We start from the raw sequence: 19544 nt of genomic DNA on the forward strand, positions 1-19544 counted from the left end.
GAAAAAAAAATTAAAAAAAATATATTATATCACATGAAAATAGGTATATAATTACATCTCCATCAATCTTCCATACCTATGTGTAGGTACAGGGTCATGGTATATGCACATATATATGTAATTTTGAGGGATCAAACCAATCAATATATTGCAGACATATTGTCATATTAAAATTCGTATATTTATATTAAAATATCAAAATATACATGAGATCATCCATCCATCCATTTTTTGAAGCTGCTTATCCTAGAGATCAATGCAAGGTATAATAAACAGCAGTAGTATAAATCTACTAAATTAGAAGGAAATTAGCTAATTTAACATGAATTTCAACATCATCCATAGAGCCATTTTCTATACCCGTCTATCCTATGCAGGGTAGCAGGGATCTGAAGCCCATCCCAGAAGCTATCAGTATAAGGCAGGGAATAACCCAGGATGGGGCGGCAACCCATTGCAGAATTTGAACACCATAATTTTACAATTTAAAATGATGTTCAAAAAGGCAACTCTCTCTACAAAACTAGGGAAACTTACCCATTATGGACTTTTTTGTCTGAAGACCAGGGACCCGCAGACCGACACAGGATAGAGTGTGCTACTTAATGCAGAGATTTACCTGCAAAATAAGTAGAGATGCATAAAATATCAGTTAACATATCAGTATCGGCCGATATCTGTTAAAAAAATAAAGATATCTACATTGGTCCAATATGTCAATATTGACCGATATTTAAACTTTATCAATATTCAAAGTTAGCAGCACCAGAGCTAAAGACATAACTACTAAAATGATGGAGCTCATTGCATTGGACGATTAGCCAATTTCTGCAGTGGAGGATGAATTATTTCATAGGCTTGTTCACCGCATTCAAAGTACTGCCCTGTGAGAAGGCTTTATAGGACCAGTGACTCGTTCATAATGTAGTACTATATCCATCCATCCATCCATCCATCCATCCATTTTCCTGCTTATCCTTCTGGGTTGTGGGGGGTCCGGAGCCTATCCTGGAAGGTACGGGTACGAGGCAGGAAACAACCCAGGATGGGGGGGCAGCCCATCGCAGGTAGTGCTATATCTGGTCCGTAAATTGCTTGTTTCTGTTCAACGATGTAATGTCTTTCTGCTAATCTGCGCATCTGCTCCGACATGCTCGGCAAGCCCCCCTGGCAGGTTTCTCTGCTAGCACCCCCCCCCCACCCCCCCACTCATTAAGTGGCTCAGACTTTAGCTGGGTATATCAGTACCTGTAATAATATATAAAAATATATTGGTTAACTGCACCCATCAAAATTTCCTCCTTGGTGAATTTCCTCCGTTCCTGACTACTTTGCTCCTTTTACTTCACTTGCTCTAAGTCAGACATATTACAGTTTTTTTCTATTGCTGTATTAGGACAAATTTCCGGACAACTACGGTGCCTAGAATTAATCATTGTCCTGTTATTGTCATACATAAGAGGTGATTGAGGTGTGGATTGATTCTGATCATGTATAGACTGACCATCCTGAGATTCAGATACATCGTCCATGATTTACCTATAATATTATTGTATTAAGGTTAGACTGCAAAAACATGTTTTTTTCCCTCTCTGATCACTTATATAACTTGTTTTTCACAAATGACTTGTTTCTCATGAAACAAAGTATCCTTGTTCTTGTTCCTGGGTTTCGGAGGGGGTCACCCAGTATGTTTTGCACACCACTGGTCGGCATATGAGACACCTGCCTTGTCCTCTCTTTTGAAGAGTCTTCAGAAGAGAAGAGAAAGCTCTGCTCATTCCTATTGTGATTGAAGCTGTGCCTAGTGGCAGGAAGAGGGGAAAGCATTGCCCAAGGATACTTGCCTAACTATCTTTGATTGAAACCGCACCTAGTGGTCAGTGTGTGTAGGACGCTCACCCCATCCTCAGGAAGAGGGCAAAGCATTGCCCAAGGATACTTGTCTAGCTATCTTTGATTGAAACTGCACCTAGTGGTCAGTGTGTGTAGGACACTCACCCCATCCTCAGGAAGAGGGGAAAGCATTGCCCAAGGATACTTGCCTAACTATCTTTGATTGAAACCGCACCTAGTGGTCAGTGTGTGTAGGACGCTCACCCCATCCTCAGGAGGAGGGGAAAGCATTGCCCAAGGATACTTGCCTAACTATCTTTGATTGAAACCGCACCTAGTGGTCAGTGTGTGTAGGACGCTCACCCCATCCTCAGGAAGAGGGGAAAGCATTGCCCAAGGATACTTGTCTAACTATCTTTGATTGAAACCGCACCTAGTGGTCAGTGTGTGTAGGACGCTCACCCCATCCTCAGGAAGAGGGGAAAGCATTGCCCAAGGATACTTGTCTAACTATCTTTGATTGAAACCGCACTTAGTGGTCAGTGTGTGTAGGACGCTCACCCCATCCTCAGGAAGAGGGGAAAGCATTGCCCAAGGATACCTGTCTAACTATCTTTGTTTGAAACCGCTCCTAGTGGTCAGTGTGTGTAGGACGCTCACCCCATCCTCAGGAAGAGGGGAAAGCATTGCCCAAGGATACTTGCCTAACTATCTTTGATTGAAACCGCACCTAGTGGTCAGTGTGTGTAGGACGCTCACCCCATCCTCAGGAAGAGGGGAAAGCATTGCCCAAGGATACTTGCCTAACTATCTTTGATTGAAACCGCACCTAGTGGTCAGTGTGTGTAGGATGCTCACCCCATCCTCAGGAAGAGGGGAAAGCATTGCCCAAGGATACCTGTCTAACTATCTTTGATTGAAACCGCACCTAGTGGTCAGTGTGTGTAGGACGCTCACCCCATCCTCAGGAAGAGGGGAAAGCATTGCCCAAGGATACCTGTCTAACTATCTTTGATTGAAACTGCACCTAGTGGTCAGTGTGTGTAGGACGCTCACCCCATCCTCAGGAAGAGGGGAAAGCATTGCCCAAGGATACCTGTCTAACTATCTTTGTTTGAAACCGCACCTAGTGGTCAGTGTGTGTAGGATGCTCACCCCATCCTCAGGAAGAGGGGAAAGCATTGCCCAAGGATACCTGTCTAACTATCTTTGATTGAAACCGCACCTAGTGGTCAGTGTGTGTAGGACGCTCACCCCATCCTCAGGAAGAGGGGAAAGCATTGCCCAAGGATACCTGTCTAACTATCTTAGATTGAAACCGCACCTAGTGGTCAGTGTGTGTAGGACGCTCACCCCATCCTCAGGAAGAGGGGAAAGCATTGCCCAAGGATACCTGTCTAACTATCTTTGATTGAAACCGCACCTAGTGGTCAGTGTGTGTAGGACGCTCACCCCATCCTCAGGAAGAGGGGAAAGCATTGCCCAAGGATACCTGTCTAACTATCTTTGATTGAAACTGCACCTAGTGGTCAGTGTGTGTAGGACGCTCACCCCATCCTCAGGAAGAGGGGAAAGCATTGCCCAAGGATACTTGTCTAACTATCTTTGATTGAAACCGCACCTAGTGGTCAGTGTGTGTAGGACGCTCACCCCATCCTCAGGAAGAGGGGAAAGCATTGCCCAAGGATACCTGTCTAACTATCTTTGATTGAAACCGCACCTAGTGGTCAGTGTGTGTAGGACGCTCACCCCATCCTCAGGAGGAGGGGAAAGCATTGCCCAAGGATACTTGCCTAACTATCTTTGTTTGAAACCGCACCTAGTGGTCAGTGTGTGTAGGACGCTCACCCCATCCTCAGGAAGAGGGGAAAGCATTGCCCAAGGATACCTGTCTAACTATCTTTGTTTGAAACTGCACCTAGTGGTCAGTGTGTGTAGGATGCTCACCCCATCCTCAGGAAGAGGGGAAAGCATTGCCCAAGGATACTTGCCTAACTATCTTTGATTGAAACCGCACCTAGTGGTCAGTGTGTGTAGGGCGCTCACCCCATCCTCAGGAAGAGGGGAAAGCATTGCCCAAGGATACTTGCCTAACTATCTTTGATTGAAACCGCACCTAGTGGTCAGTGTGTGTAGGACGCTCACCCCATCCTCAGGAGGAGGGGAAAGCATTGCCCAATGATACTTGCCTAACTATCTTTGATTGAAAACGCACCTAGTGGTCAGTGTGTGTAGGGCGCTCACCCCATCCTCAGGAAGAGGGGAAAGCATTGCCCAAGGATACCTGTCTAACTATCTTTGATTGAAACCGCACCTAGTGGTCAGTGTGTGTAGGACGCTCACCCCATCCTCAGGAGGAGGGGAAAGCATTGCCAAGGATACTTGTCTAACTATCTTTGATTGAAACCGCACCTAGTGGTCAGTGTGTGTAGGACGCTCACCCCATCCTCAGGAAGAGGGGAAAGCATTGCCCAAGGATACCTGTCTAACTATCTTTGATTGAAACCGCACCTAGTGGTCAGTGTGTGTAGGACGCTCACCCCATCCTCAGGAAGAGGGGAAAGCATTGCCCAAGGATACTTGTCTAACTATCTTTGATTGAAACCGCACCTAGTGGTCAGTGTGTGTAGGACGCTCACCCCATCCTCAGGAAGAGGGGAAAACATTGCCCAAGGATACTTGTCTATCTATCTTTGATTGAAACCGCACCTAGTGGTCAGTGTGTGTAGGGCGCTCACCCCATCCTCAGGAGGAGGGGACAGCATTGCCCAAGGATACTTCCCTAACTATCTTTGATTGAAACCGCACCTAGTGGTCAGTGTGTGTAGGACGCTCACCCCATCCTCAGGAAGAGGGGAAAGCATTGCCCAAGGATACCTGTCTAACTATCTTTGATTGAAACCGCACCTAGTGGTCAGTGTGTGTAGGACGCTCACCCCATCCTCAGGAGGAGGGGAAAGCATTGCCCAAGGATACTTGTCTAACTATCTTTGATTGAAACCGCACCTAGTGGTCAGTGTGTGTAGGACGCTCACCCCATCCTCTGGAGGAGGGGAAAGCATTGCCCAAGGATACTTGTCTAACTATCTTTGATTGAAACCGCACCTAGTGGTCAGTGTGTGTAGGACGCTCACCCCATCCTCAGGAAGAGGGGAAAGCATTGCCCAAGGATACTTGTCTAACTATCTTTGATTGAAACCGCACCTAGTGGTCAGTGTGTGTAGGACGCTCACCCCATCCTCAGGAAGAGGGGAAAGCATTGCCCAACGATACTTGTCTAACTATCTTTGATTGAAACCGCACCTAGTGGTCAGTGTGTGTAGGACGCTCACCCCATCCTCAGGAAGAGGGGAAAACATTGCCCAAGGATACTTGTCTATCTATCTTTGATTGAAACCGCACCTAGTGGTCAGTGTGTGTAGGGCGCTCACCCCATCCTCAGAAGGAGGGGAAAGCATTGCCCAAGGATACTTCCCTAACTATCTTTGATTGAAACCGCACCTAGTGGTCAGTGTGTGTAGGACGCTCACCCCATCCTCAGGAAGAGGGGAAAGCATTGCCCAAGGATACTTGTCTAACTATCTTTGATTGAAACCGCACCTAGTGGTCAGTGTGTGTAGGACGCTCACCCCATCCTCAGGAAGAGGGGAAAGCATTGCCCAAGGATACCTGTCTAACTATCTTTGATTGAAACCACACCTAGTGGTCAGTGTGTGTAGGACGCTCACCCCATCCTCAGGAGGAGGGGAAAGCATTGCCCAAGGATACTTGCCTAACTATCTTTGTTTGAAACCGCACCTAGTGGTCAGTGTGTGTAGGACGCTCACCCCATCCTCAGGAAGAGGGGAAAGCATTGCCCAAGGATACCTGTCTAACTATCTTTGTTTGAAACTGCACCTAGTGGTCAGTGTGTGTAGGATGCTCACCCCATCCTCAGGAAGAGGGGAAAGCATTGCCCAAGGATACTTGCCTAACTATCTTTGATTGAAATCACACCTAGTGGTCAGTGTGTGTAGGGCGCTCACCCCATCCTCAGGAAGAGGGGAAAGCATTGCCCAAGGATACTTGCCTAACTATCTTTGATTGAAACCGCACCTAGTGGGCAGTGTGTGTAGGACGCTCACCCCATCCTCAGGAGGAGGGGAAAGCATTGCCCAATGATACTTGCCTAACTATCTTTGATTGAAACCACACCTAGTGGTCAGTGTGTGTAGGGCGCTCACCCCATCCTCAGGAAGAGGGGAAAGCATTGCCCAAGGATACCTGTCTAACTATCTTTGATTGAAACCGCACCTAGTGGTCAGTGTGTGTAGGACGCTCACCCCATCCTCAGGAGGAGGGGAAAGCATTGCCAAGGATACTTGTCTAACTATCTTTGATTGAAACCGCACCTAGTGGTCAGTGTGTGCAGGACGCTCACCCCATCCTCAGGAAGAGGGGAAAGCATTGCCCAAGGATACCTGTCTAACTATCTTTGATTGAAACCGCACCTAGTGGTCAGTGTGTGTAGGACGCTCACCCCATCCTCAGGAAGAGGGGAAAGCATTGCCCAAGGATACCTGTCTAACTATCTTTGATTGAAACTGCACCTAGTGGTCAGTGTGTGTAGGACGCTCACCCCATCCTCAGGAAGAGGGGAAAGCATTGCCCAAGGATACTTGTCTAACTATCTTTGATTGAAACCGCACCTAGTGGTCAGTGTGTGTAGGACGCTCACCCCATCCTCAGGAAGAGGGGAAAGCATTGCCCAAGGATACCTGTCTAACTATCTTTGATTGAAACCGCACCTAGTGGTCAGTGTGTGTAGGACGCTCACCCCATCCTCAGGAGGAGGGGAAAGCATTGCCCAAGGATACTTGCCTAACTATCTTTGATTGAAACCGCACCTAGTGGTCAGTGTGTGTAGGACGCTCACCCCATCCTCAGGAGGAGGGGAAAGCATTGCCCAGTGATACTTGCCTAACTATCTTTGATTGAAACCGCACCTAGTGGTCAGTGTGTGTAGGGCGCTCACCCCATCCTCAGGAAGAGGGGAAAGCATTGCCCAAGGATACCTGTCTAACTATCTTTGATTGAAACCGCACCTAGTGGTCAGTGTGTGTAGGACGCTCACCCCATCCTCAGGAGGAGGGGAAAGCATTGCCAAGGATACTTGTCTAACTATCTTTGATTGAAACCGCACCTAGTGGTCAGTGTGTGTAGGACGCTCACCCCATCCTCAGGAAGAGGGGAAAGCATTGCCCAAGGATACCTGTCTAACTATCTTTGATTGAAACCGCACCTAGTGGTCAGTGTGTGTAGGACGCTCACCCTATCCTCAGGAGGAGGGGAAAGCATTGCCCAAGGATACTTGTCTAACTATCTTTGATTGAAACCGCACCTAGTGGTCAGTGTGTGTAGGACGCTCACCCCATCCTCTGGAGGAGGGGAAAGCATTGCCCAAGGATACTTGTCTAACTATCTTTGATTGAAACCGCACCTAGTGGTCAGTGTGTGTAGGACGCTCACCCCATCCTCAGGAAGAGGGGAAAGCATTGCCCAAGGATACTTGTCTAACTATCTTTGATTGAAACCGCACCTAGTGGTCAGTGTGTGTAGGACGCTCACCCCATCCTCAGGAAGAGGGGAAAGCATTGCCCAAGGATACTTGTCTAACTATCTTTGATTGAAACCGCACCTAGTGGTCAGTGTGTGTAGGACGCTCACCCCATCCTCAGGAAGAGGGGAAAACATTGCCCAAGGATACTTGTCTATCTATCTTTGATTGAAACCGCACCTAGTGGTCAGTGTGTGTAGGGCGCTCACCCCATCCTCAGGAGGAGGGGAAAGCATTGCCCAAGGATACTTCCCTAACTATCTTTGATTGAAACCGCACCTAGTGGTCAGTGTGTGTAGGACGCTCACCCCATCCTCAGGAAGAGGGGAAAGCATTGCCCAAGGATACCTGTCTAACTATCTTTGATTGAAACCGCACCTAGTGGTCAGTGTGTGTAGGACGCTCACCCCATCCTCAGGAAGAGGGGAAAGCATTGCCCAAGGATACCTGTCTAACTATCTTTGATTGAAACCGCACCTAGTGGTCAGTGTGTGTAGGACGCTCACCCCATCCTCAGGAGGAGGGGAAAGCATTGCCCAAGGATACCTGTCTAACTATCTTTGATTGAAACCGCACCTAGTGGTCAGTGTGTGTAGGACGCTCACCCCATCCTCAGGAAGAGGGGAAAGCATTGCCCAAGGATACCTGTCTAACTATCTTTGATTGAAACCGCACCTAGTGGTCAGTGTGTGTAGGACGCTCACCCCATCCTCAGGAGGAGGGGAAAGCATTGCCCAAGGATACTTGTCTAACTATCTTTGATTGAAACCGCACCTAGTGGTCAGTGTGTGTAGGACGCTCACCCCATCCTCTGGAGGAGGGGAAAGCATTGCCCAAGGATACTTGTCTAACTATCTTTGATTGAAACCGCACCTAGTGGTCAGTGTGTGTAGGACGCTCACCCCATCCTCAGGAAGAGGGGAAAGCATTGCCCAAGGATACTTGTCTAACTATCTTTGATTGAAACCGCACCTAGTGGTCAGTGTGTGTAGGACGCTCACCCCATCCTCAGGAAGAGGGGAAAGCATTGCCCAAGGATACTTGTCTAACTATCTTTGATTGAAACCGCACCTAGTGGTCAGTGTGTGTAGGACGCTCACCCCATCCTCAGGAAGAGGGGAAAACATTGCCCAAGGATACTTGTCTATCTATCTTTGATTGAAACCGCACCTAGTGGTCAGTGTGTGTAGGGCGCTCACCCCATCCTCAGAAGGAGGGGAAAGCATTGCCCAAGGATACTTCCCTAACTATCTTTGATTGAAACCGCACCTAGTGGTCAGTGTGTGTAGGACGCTCACCCCATCCTCAGGAAGAGGGGAAAGCATTGCCCAAGGATACTTGTCTAACTATCTTTGATTGAAACCGCACCTAGTGGTCAGTGTGTGTAGGACGCTCACCCCATCCTCAGGAAGAGGGGAAAGCATTGCCCAAGGATACCTGTCTAACTATCTTTGATTGAAACCACACCTAGTGGTCAGTGTGTGTAGGACGCTCACCCCATCCTCAGGAGGAGGGGAAAGCATTGCCCAAGGATACTTGCCTAACTATCTTTGTTTGAAACCGCACCTAGTGGTCAGTGTGTGTAGGACGCTCACCCCATCCTCAGGAAGAGGGGAAAGCATTGCCCAAGGATACCTGTCTAACTATCTTTGTTTGAAACTGCACCTAGTGGTCAGTGTGTGTAGGATGCTCACCCCATCCTCAGGAAGAGGGGAAAGCATTGCCCAAGGATACTTGCCTAACTATCTTTGATTGAAATCGCACCTAGTGGTCAGTGTGTGTAGGGCGCTCACCCCATCCTCAGGAAGAGGGGAAAGCATTGCCCAAGGATACTTGCCTAACTATCTTTGATTGAAACCGCACCTAGTGGTCAGTGTGTGTAGGACGCTCACCCCATCCTCAGGAGGAGGGGAAAGCATTGCCCAATGATACTTGCCTAACTATCTTTGATTGAAACCGCACCTAGTGGTCAGTGTGTGTAGGGCGCTCACCCCATCCTCAGGAAGAGGGGAAAGCATTGCCCAAGGATACCTGTCTAACTATCTTTGATTGAAACCGCACCTAGTGGTCAGTGTGTGTAGGACGCTCACCCCATCCTCAGGAGGAGGGGAAAGCATTGCCAAGGATACTTGTCTAACTATCTTTGATTGAAACCGCACCTAGTGGTCAGTGTGTGTAGGACGCTCACCCCATCCTCAGGAAGAGGGGAAAGCATTGCCCAAGGATACCTGTCTAACTATCTTTGATTGAAACCGCACCTAGTGGTCAGTGTGTGTAGGACGCTCACCCCATCCTCAGGAGGAGGGGAAAGCATTGCCCAAGGTTACTTGTCTAACTATCTTTGATTGAAACCGCACCTAGTGGTCAGTGTGTGTAGGACGCTCACCCCATCCTCTGGAGGAGGGGAAAGCATTGCCCAAGGATACTTGTCTAACTATCTTTGATTGAAACCGCACCTAGTGGTCAGTGTGTGTAGGACGCTCACCCCATCCTCAGGAAGAGGGGAAAGCATTGCCCAAGGATACTTGTCTAACTATCTTTGATTGAAACCGCACCTAGTGGTCAGTGTGTGTAGGACGCTCACCCCATCCTCAGGAAGAGGGGAAAGCATTGCCCAACGATACTTGTCTAACTATCTTTGATTGAAACCGCACCTAGTGGTCAGTGTGTGTAGGGCGCTCACCCCATCCTCAGGAGGAGGGGGGGGCACATTGATTATAGAAACTTGTCGTATCACTTCTGATTGAAACTGCAAGCTGCTTACCTGGACAAAATTGGAAATTAGACAACACATTGCCTGAGGGGAGGGGTGAGCCTGGCCAGCTTGTCTCCTGCTCGCACGCGGTGCCTAAATTTAGTATAAAAGAAGGGGGAGATCTCAGTGTTGGTTGGAGCTCAGCCATGGGATAGAGCGCGCATCGCCCGGCACTTTCTCGGGACTCACGTGTTGGTCTCCTGCCAGGACTGAAACGGGCTCCCAAGTCTAAGAGTGAAGGTAGGTGATGATGGCACGTCAGAGTGTGAATAGCTTTGCAGTTTCAATGTGTTGATTCAATCAATTATCGCAATAACCATAATATCAATTTGCACTTTCTATGTATGCATGTTTTTGATGTCACTTTTTTATATATGCCTATAATCTCTTGTATTGGTAGTTTTATTACAGTTTTTTCCAATCATTTTAACGCGTGTCTCAATACCATGTCCACTTTTTCAAAACACTTAACACATGCACCATACCATTGGACCATGTGAGCTAAACTATGCTTTGCTATTGCATTGCTTTGACACAATATGCATTCAATCACCACTTCCCCCAAATTTCATGAATACTTCTCTCAGTCAGTGTTCGCCACCAGCAAAACTTTGTACAACTACTGCCGATTTTTCAGACGTTTAGATAATCTGTTCAAAACAGTTAACTTTCAGGTCAAAACCTAATGAAATTTAGAGCACTGTCAATTGAAACATGCTGCATTTTGACAGACAAAGGACACTATGCACTTGCACTAGCACAAATAATTGTGCTTTTAGCAGAAATTTCCTAATTTTGTTTTTGTTTGCTGCTTCGTTACCATCTACACCATCTATACAAATGAGGCCATGGAGTGTCTCTTTCCTTTTTGCAAGGCAACACAATGTAATCTGTGCAAAAACAGTGGGTATGGCAACACATATATTACAGTTGTTACGTGCCGTAAGGGATATGTGCCGTAAGTTTCGGGTACGTGCCGTAAGTGTTACGTGCCGTAAGTTTAGGAGGATGCCTGCAGGTCCTTTGGACGTCCTGCCCACTCGCCGATTGGTCAACCGCCCCCTCGACTCCGCCCTCTGAACCTGACCCCGCCTCCCTTGCCCTCGGAGCCGTTTCCGGTTCATCGGCTGAAGAGTTTGCCGCTTCGTCCTTTCAACTGCCCGCTACTTGCTTCTCGCCTGCTAGCTCGCTCTCCGTTCGCTTTACTTTGTTTGATTGATTGTGTATGACTGTTTTGCCCTTGACTTTCGATTTTCGCCTCGCCCTTATTTGTACTTTCGCCTTGGTTTTTGACTGCTTCGCTTGGTTTTGGACTTTCGCCTGTACTTCGCCTCTCTGATCTCCCCTCTGGGTACCTTTGCTTTGGCTGTGTGTTTCGTGTTCCACTAGGTGTGTGTAAGGAGTGTCTGCCTTTTTGTTTCTTTGTCAACGTGGGGATTACTGTTTGTTTGGGTAGGGAGATAGGTTTAGGCATTGTTGTTTCGTTTCACCCCTTTTGTGTTCACTTAGGTAGCTTAGCTTGTGGTTATACTCGGTAGATGTGTTTTTGTTTGTTTCTTTGGACTTTGTCACTCCTGACGTTCGTTACACCTAGTGTTTGTACTGTGTTTGTGAAAAACTATAAAAAAAAACTATAAAAAAAGACTCCCTTTGTGTCCCGTGTTCCCTTCTCCTAGCCCTAGTTGTCCTGTCCTCCCCAATCCCTCCTTCCCTTTCACTTTGTTGCGCTCCAACCCTAGACTGGACCGTAACACAGCACAACATTTACATGTATTCATTTAGTAGGTACTTTTATCCACAGCGATTTACAGTGAAGTACTATATCTACAGAGACAGTCCCCCTGGAGCAAGTTGGGGTCAAGGGCCTTGCTCAGGGGCGCAATGATGGCACCTCATGGGAGTGAACTCACAATTTTCTGGGGTTCCTAATGGGAGCCCAGCCAGATCCCTAACTACTAGACCACCACCATCCCCCTAGATCAGAGATCTCCAAGTCCGGTCCTGGAGAGCTACTGTCCAGTAGGTTTTCTATCCTACCTGGCTTCTGATGAGCCACACCTGTTCCTGGTATTTACTTGAGTAAAAGTGTGACTCATCAGAAGCCAGGTAGGATAGAAAAACCTACTGGACAGTAGCTCTCCAGGACTGGAGTTGGAGACCCCTGCCCTAGATCACCCCAAGCATTTTACAATGGTTGAAGCTGGAAAGCTGAATGAAACTGCCTGTAATTTCAGCTAAGAACCTATCTAGGAATTTGTTTGGTTAGTGCCAATTTGCCATACAGTATGTACAAAAGGGGCCATCTTTGGATTGGCATTTTCTGCTAGGAATGAAATATTTACATACTGCAAAAAAGAAACAGCAACACTTACATGATTTCTAATGAAATATATTGCAGCACTTCAGAATTGGTTGGCATTACAATTTTCACATGCAAAAGTAGTTCTTGTTTATTTTATTTTCACAGTGCAACATGACAGTAATTTGTGCCAAACTGGAGGATACAGCCACACTTTATATATGTAATTTGCAATGCTGAAAGTTGTTAGTGTTTTTTAGCCCAATGAACATTGAGTGCCCCAGTAGTGTTGTTGGCTGACAGCATTTGTCATGGTTATGGCAGCATGAGTCACTTTTGGGTGAATTGTGAAACGTTTTGGTGGTTGTAGGGCATTTTGCACCAAAGGTTAAGTGGTGTGCTCAGTTGTGTATTGGTACAGCCCACTGTGTTAAGTGTTTTGAAAAAGTGGACATGGTATTGAGACATGTGTGAAAATGATTGGAAAAAACTGTATTGTTAATGATATATAATATTATTGGATATCACTTGTGATATGGGATTATTTTGCATTGCCTTTGATCCAATATTTTGCTATTGATTTTAATGCAAGGTTATTTTGTATTACTTGTAATAAAGCGTTTTTAGAAGCGAACCTAAGTGTGCCTGTTTGCTCCTTCGAAAGCCCTATATCCCCCTCATATCATCTTAAAACAATTGCTATGATACATTCTGCAATACTGAAGTCACTTTCTCAAAACTCTTCACACAGTTGCCATAACATTGGTTCATGTGCAATATTTTATTGAAACATTTCAACAGCAATATTTTATTGAAACATATTTTAAATCTAAAAATGCAGTTTAACCAGCCACAGCTGATTCTCATTGTAGATGAACATCTACACAGGTGTTACTCTTTCAATTTCATTACAAAAGGAGACAACTGCTGAATAGGTTTGTATTGTGATGTAAACATGGACCCAGCCAGAAATAGAGAAGTGGCTGGGAAAGAGGAATTCTTTTCCTCATGGCGGTGGAAGGTTTATGACCATCATCCACATGATCAAATGTCCCTCTTGGATGCAATGAATGCTGGATGCCTGGACATATCAGCAGAAGATTGCCAGGGATGGATCAGGCATGCCAGAAGATTCTTTCCTAGGTGTATTGCCCTAGATGACATAAGATGTGATGTGGATGAGAACCTGTGGCCAAATGGAAAAGACTGAGTAGATTAGCATTACTATTGTATCTGTATCAGTGGATGGTGTGCATACACATTCTTGTATTTTGGAATTACTAGTGTAAAAAAATAAAAATAAATAAACAAATATTGACGAATTCTGCATCATGTCTGATTCATTCCAGTAACATATATTGCAATTATAAACAGAGATGTGTCCTTGTTTTACACAAGAAAACACTGTGTAATGCTACATGTCGTTAGTGTTTTTTAAGTCATTGTTTTGTGGGTGACAAAGTGTGTTTGTCGGCTGTCAACCTTTGCTAGTGTTCTGGAAGAATGAGTTTATTTGAGACCTGATTAAAGTGTTTTGGTAGTTGTAGTGCATTTTGAATGTGAAATGAACTGCTTTGCCAAGCTGAACGTCGGTTAGGAGAATTGTGTGAAGAGTTTTGCAAAAGTGACCTAAGTATTGAGAAATGTGTCCTAGCGTCTGTATAGAAAACTGTAAAATTACATTTTTCAGGTTCCCAGAAAGATCTGTGACAATGATTGATTCCATGCTACGTGGGCGACGTAATCGTCCGCAAGTTCGTCCTAATACAACGTGTTACTCTGGCATGTGTGACAGACTATGGGGCAACTGAATGCACAAATAAGAACATACATCTGCACAGCTACGCAATATCAAAGGTTGTCTTCCACCGCTGACAGAATTCAGTTCCAGTATGCAAAATTTATGAGTAAAATGTATGAGTAAACATGTTTTAACTTTTTTACTGAAGGATTCTACCTTCTGTTACCAACAAGCAATACCGATTACACCATGGGATACTAATCATTCCACTGGCAGTACTGTTTTTTCGCTTTTGAAATTTGAAAAATCTTTCCATTTTAGTAGAACATTAACCGACCCTTTGTTCCGCGTAATGCAGTGAAACGCTACAACGCGTATACACCAGCACACCATTAATATACTGTTTTATACCGTTTTTGCCATCATTATCAAAAGACACTGCAGTATCTATAGTTTTGACGTACTGAATGTTACAGCGTATTAAACAGGTCATTTTTTATTATAGCTTACTAATCTCCACTTTTCCACATAATATTGCACATTATGTTGCCTAATGTACGTGTAACTTTATGTTAGTAAAACGTCTTACATAGGTTTTACCTAGTCTAATAGTCTGGATTATTTTACTTCGCAGAACTAATTAATGTTGAAACTGAAAATGTCGAAGGGTGCGCGCCACATAGTAAAACATTTTTCATATAATTAAAAATAAAGAAAAATATATGCAGTTTTCATAGTGCACTTACCGTCAAATTGAAAGTTTGCATTCGTTTTCTTTTTTCACTCGTTTCTTCATTTCAGAATCTACATACTACCTTAAGAACATAAATGGTATGTGAAGTAGGTAAGATATTTAGGCTTAACTAGTTCCATCAGAAACGTAATTGCCTAGAAACGTTCCCATGATTAGATATGAATGCCACAGCGGATGATTGCAAAGCAGTGTAGGATTACCACACCAGGCGGAAACGATCTTTTAGGTTTCGATTACTCCACAGTACGTACATCATTAAAATGCAGAACATAATGATCAATAAATTATGCGAGTAACTTTTTGTAAAGCAAACCCTGTAAGATGTCGCTGTAGATTTGTCAGCATATTAATGTAAAATGCTACAGTACAATACCACATCACAATAAAGTACCTTAGTTTGCATTGCCTTCTGAGTAATTTTGGTTTAACTCGTAACTCGGAGTTCCTATTCGGAAATTCAAAAGTCAGAGGAATCTACACAACCCCGCCTCAGAACTCAAGATGGCTGCGCCCATTATTAACAGAAGTTAAAGAAACAGTTTTATACCGTTTATTAGCAGTTACGTCTTATTTGTGCACCCGCATTTACATGTAAATGCGGGTGCCTCGTGCACGTGAATGTAAGAGTTTTATTAGGCTACCTGGTAAATAGTCTGTAGGGTTTGAGAACTACCTCAACGCCTTTGATATGGCTAATTTTAGGTTTATAATGGGATAACAGATTTGCTGTAAGATTTGTTGCGTGAGTGTCACGCCAGATGTGTGACAGTTGGCAACCTTGCTGTCCAGCCGCTAGACGTGTTGCTGCGGTGTTTTTATGAGCAAAATACTGTTATCAACTGTTATTGCTATCATTTAACTGGCCTAGAACTGGGGTCTGTTTCAGAAAGCAGGATTTCTTGCTTAGTCAAATAACCTGTAGAATTTAAGGTAATCTGGATAAATGTAAGTGAACGAAGATAAAGGCCATTAAAACAATTGTTTGTAACTCAAAGAAAGATTGAAAGATTTGTATGTTCCTCCATCTACAGTGCATAATATCATTAACCGATTAAAGGAATCTGGAGGAATTTCAGTGCGTAAAGGGCATGGGTGCAAGCCTAAGCTGATCTCCAACCTCTCAGACGGCACTGCATCAAAAACTGTCATTCATCAATAGCTGATATAACCACATGGGCAAGGGATTACTTTGGCAAACCTTTGTCAAGCTCTACAATACAGAGTTACAATCACGAATGGCAAAAAATAAGCCTTATGATCATGGGCGTAAATCCCGGGGGGGACGGAGGGGACATGTCCCCCCCTATCCGAGGGTTGTCCCCCCCAAAAAAATTATATATAAAAAAAATTTTTTTTTTATTGTGAAAAATATATGTATGTATACCTAAAATAATTCGATCTGTAAGTAGAAAAAAAAACAAACGCAAAAAATGCATTTAGAAACAGTTGAGTTCCCCCTCCCCTTCCTCGCAGTGGTTTGGCCAACTGCCTGCTTTCCCAGTTCATCTCACCTACTCTACACACACGAGTCAGGTGTGTGGCTGCGGCTCAAATGATGTTGAACTCCATGCAGTAAGCAGTGGTGGAGGAAGTACTGAAGCTTAGTACTTAAGTAAAAGTACAAGTATCCCGCAAAATATGTACTCAAGTAAAAGTAGAAGTGCTACATCAACAATCTTACTTAAGTGAAAGTACTAAGTACTTACTTTTAAATTTACTTTAAAGTATTTTTTTAAGTAAAAGTACTCACACAATGGTTTGTCTCAACGTCTGGGGTGTGCCATTTTGTAAAAGAATAGTAGATATACTGACTTACGCCCCTACCAATGTCATTGCTCGTAATAATGACAAGCAACTATACAGTACTGTATATGTGTATTGGAAAGTTTGGTGTGCTTATTGTGCGTGTACTCTGCAATACTGTGTGTACCCTAACTTAGAATTATGTGGATGACAAGTTATCTACTAGGTATTACCCACTAATATACCATTAAGATAAACCAATCAGGACATGATATATCTTTAAATCATTTATGTACTTGCAAAACTATTCAACACATCTGTTAAGAGCAGTAAAAGGGAAACACAACAGTAACCAAACACTAGTGGTGGGGTGGCGCCATGTTGAATGTCTCGTCTTCTTGAAATCAAGCCAGTCTACCAGCTCGTGCTGCTAATTGACGCGCGCTCTGCCATCATTGGAACTAATTAAGTCACCTGATTGGTAGGAAATGGCAAACAACGCCAGAACGCAATAGGCTATTTTTTCATGCAAGATTTTGACGAAATTGTGTTCATAAAATGTAACGACTAACGGCATAAATTGTAGAAATGTAGTGGAGTAGAAAGTACAGATAATTGCCGCAAAATGTAATGGAGTAAAATAAAAAGTATGCATTATTATTTTTACTTAAGTAAAGTACAGATACGTAAAAATGTACTTAAGTACAGTAACGAAGTACAAATACTTTATTACATTCCACCACTGCCAGTAAGTAGGGTATTTTATTCACTCTAAATAAAGCGATTCTCTTTAATGTAGTTGATGCAGACTCATTCATAAATTAGTTGCGGCAAAAATGCTGATTACCGATGTAATTTTCCATGAATCTGCTATATTAGCGATTAAAATATTACTTATCTAGTTAACGTTAGCTTGTTTACAATAGCTTGTTGCATAGTGCACTGCAACTAACACGCCAAAGCCGTTTCCCATGCATTGTTTTATTTGTGATGACTTGGCATAATGTTAACTTAACATTAACGGCCACAATTAGCATATTGTTTAGCTGTGCATTTACTAAATGAGCACTGTGCTACGTCCGAACTGACCCCACTGTATTTTTTGTATAATCAATTTCTATTATGTATTTAAACAGTCGTTTAAATTTTATTGTATGTTGATGGCTTGACTGTAAACAACATAACAAACAATGCAATAAATAGTTTTGAAGAAAAATCTGCTTTGTCATTGAACCTGAGAAAAACTTTGAAAATAACCATAATGACGCAGTCTCCATGCTACAATATTAATAATGATAGAAGCAAAGTTTTTCATTGTGGGGTCATAACTTTATAAGTACAATTTGATTGTATTATTTGTGTCCCCTTCAAAAATTGCTCATGAGAAATTTTATATTTATTGTCCCCCCCTACTGTTAAATGAAATTTCCGCCCATGCTTATGATAACCATGTCCAGAAGCAACATCGACTTCTCTGGGCTCTGAGACATCTGGGATGGACAATGAAACAGTGGAAACATTCCAAATCAGCATTCCAGATCTTTTTTGGAAGTTGAATGCTTTCAGCACCTTGTTGAACCACGTAGAATTATATAAATGCCACGTAGAATTAAGGCAGTTCTGAAGGCGAAAGGGGGTCAAACACTGTATTAGTATGGTGTTCCTAATAATCCTTTAGGTGAGTGTGTATATATATATATATATATATATATATATATATATATATATATATTGGGCTGTCAAAATTAACGGGTTAACGCGGATTAATCCATCATCATGATTAATCTGATTAAAATTTTTAATGCAATTAACTCATCTGCAGCGCAGAATGACTCAAAATCCCTGAAATGGTTTGAATGTCTCTGTCAACCCATTTTGGGCAGTTTTGGTGCGTTCCATTTGCCCTCGGAACTCGTATTCCGAGTCGGATTCCGGAGTTTTGAAGCCGGAAGTGACGACATGCGTGCTCCCGTTTCTTGGAGATCCGAGAAATATCTCGGAGCAGCACAGAGGATCCCGAGTTCAGAATCCGAGATGGCTGCGCCCTTTATCAACAGAAGGGAAAGTTGTAGTTCTATACTGTTTAAGCACTACTGGCTCATTAAATCGGTCACACACACTATACCGTCCAACTTATCTGTGGACGTGTTGCTACGGAGTTTTATACGTAAAGCACCGCGCGTAATGTGTTATCAACTGATATTGCCAACAATGGCAATTAACCGGGCTAGAATTGGATTTCATGATTAGTCAGATTATTTGTCAGATTTACGGTAGTTCGGGCTAATTGTAAGTGAACGAAGATAAAGACCATTTAAACTGAGGTACCTTAAATACGACAAGTTGTCCGGCTAAGCAAAGAATCTTGCTTTTTGATATGGGTCCATGGTATTGTGCTTCTGTGGCAGATGGAATGCATCTGACTCATGTTCAAGATGTTAAGTACACATATATTGCCTTTTTTCTTGAGTCTGTTTGCTCATGAAAAATGAAATGTGATTAAAATAGATTAAAAATTAATGATATTTAATCATGATTAATCGAAATTAATCCAGAGAAACCCTGTGATTAATCTGATTAAAAATTTTAATCGTTTGACAGCACTAATATATATATATATATTTATATATATATATATATATATATAACAATAATGGCAGTGAAATTGCAACCTGATGTGTATTAATGTTGACTGAGGTAAGTCATGCTTAATATGTTAGCTTAGCAGAGAGTAACTGCACCTTCCAGTCCACACCCACACACACAACACGGGCCACCGCTTTCAGTTCAGGATGTGGGTTCATGTTTATAAAATTAAAC

At 43.7% G+C, this 19544-nt stretch overlaps 1 protein-coding gene across 5 annotated transcripts in view; it reads right to left on the reverse strand.

Annotated features, from left to right (window-relative positions):
- The window catches only part of ccdc40 (coiled-coil domain 40 molecular ruler complex subunit), a 36690-nt gene extending 21298 nt beyond the window's left edge, over nt 1–15392 (reverse strand). For 2 of the 5 annotated variants that reach the window (XM_072712158.1, XM_072712154.1), the window contains exons 1-2: nt 14974–15363; nt 538–619 (exon numbers count right to left, since the gene is read on the reverse strand). Coding sequence is in view for 4 of the 5 variants with exons in the window: in XM_072712154.1 (XP_072568255.1) it covers nt 538–541 (4 nt within the window). In the remaining variant the exon portion in view is untranslated. The other 3 variants (XM_072712156.1, XM_072712155.1, XM_072712157.1) reach the window with 3 other exon arrangements.
- Nucleotides 15393–19544: the final 4152 nt, after the last annotated feature.

The sequence above is a fragment of the Paramormyrops kingsleyae genome, chromosome 5, assembly GCF_048594095.1.
Source record: "Paramormyrops kingsleyae isolate MSU_618 chromosome 5, PKINGS_0.4, whole genome shotgun sequence".
NCBI classification, from domain to species: Eukaryota; Metazoa; Chordata; class Actinopteri; order Osteoglossiformes; family Mormyridae; genus Paramormyrops; species Paramormyrops kingsleyae.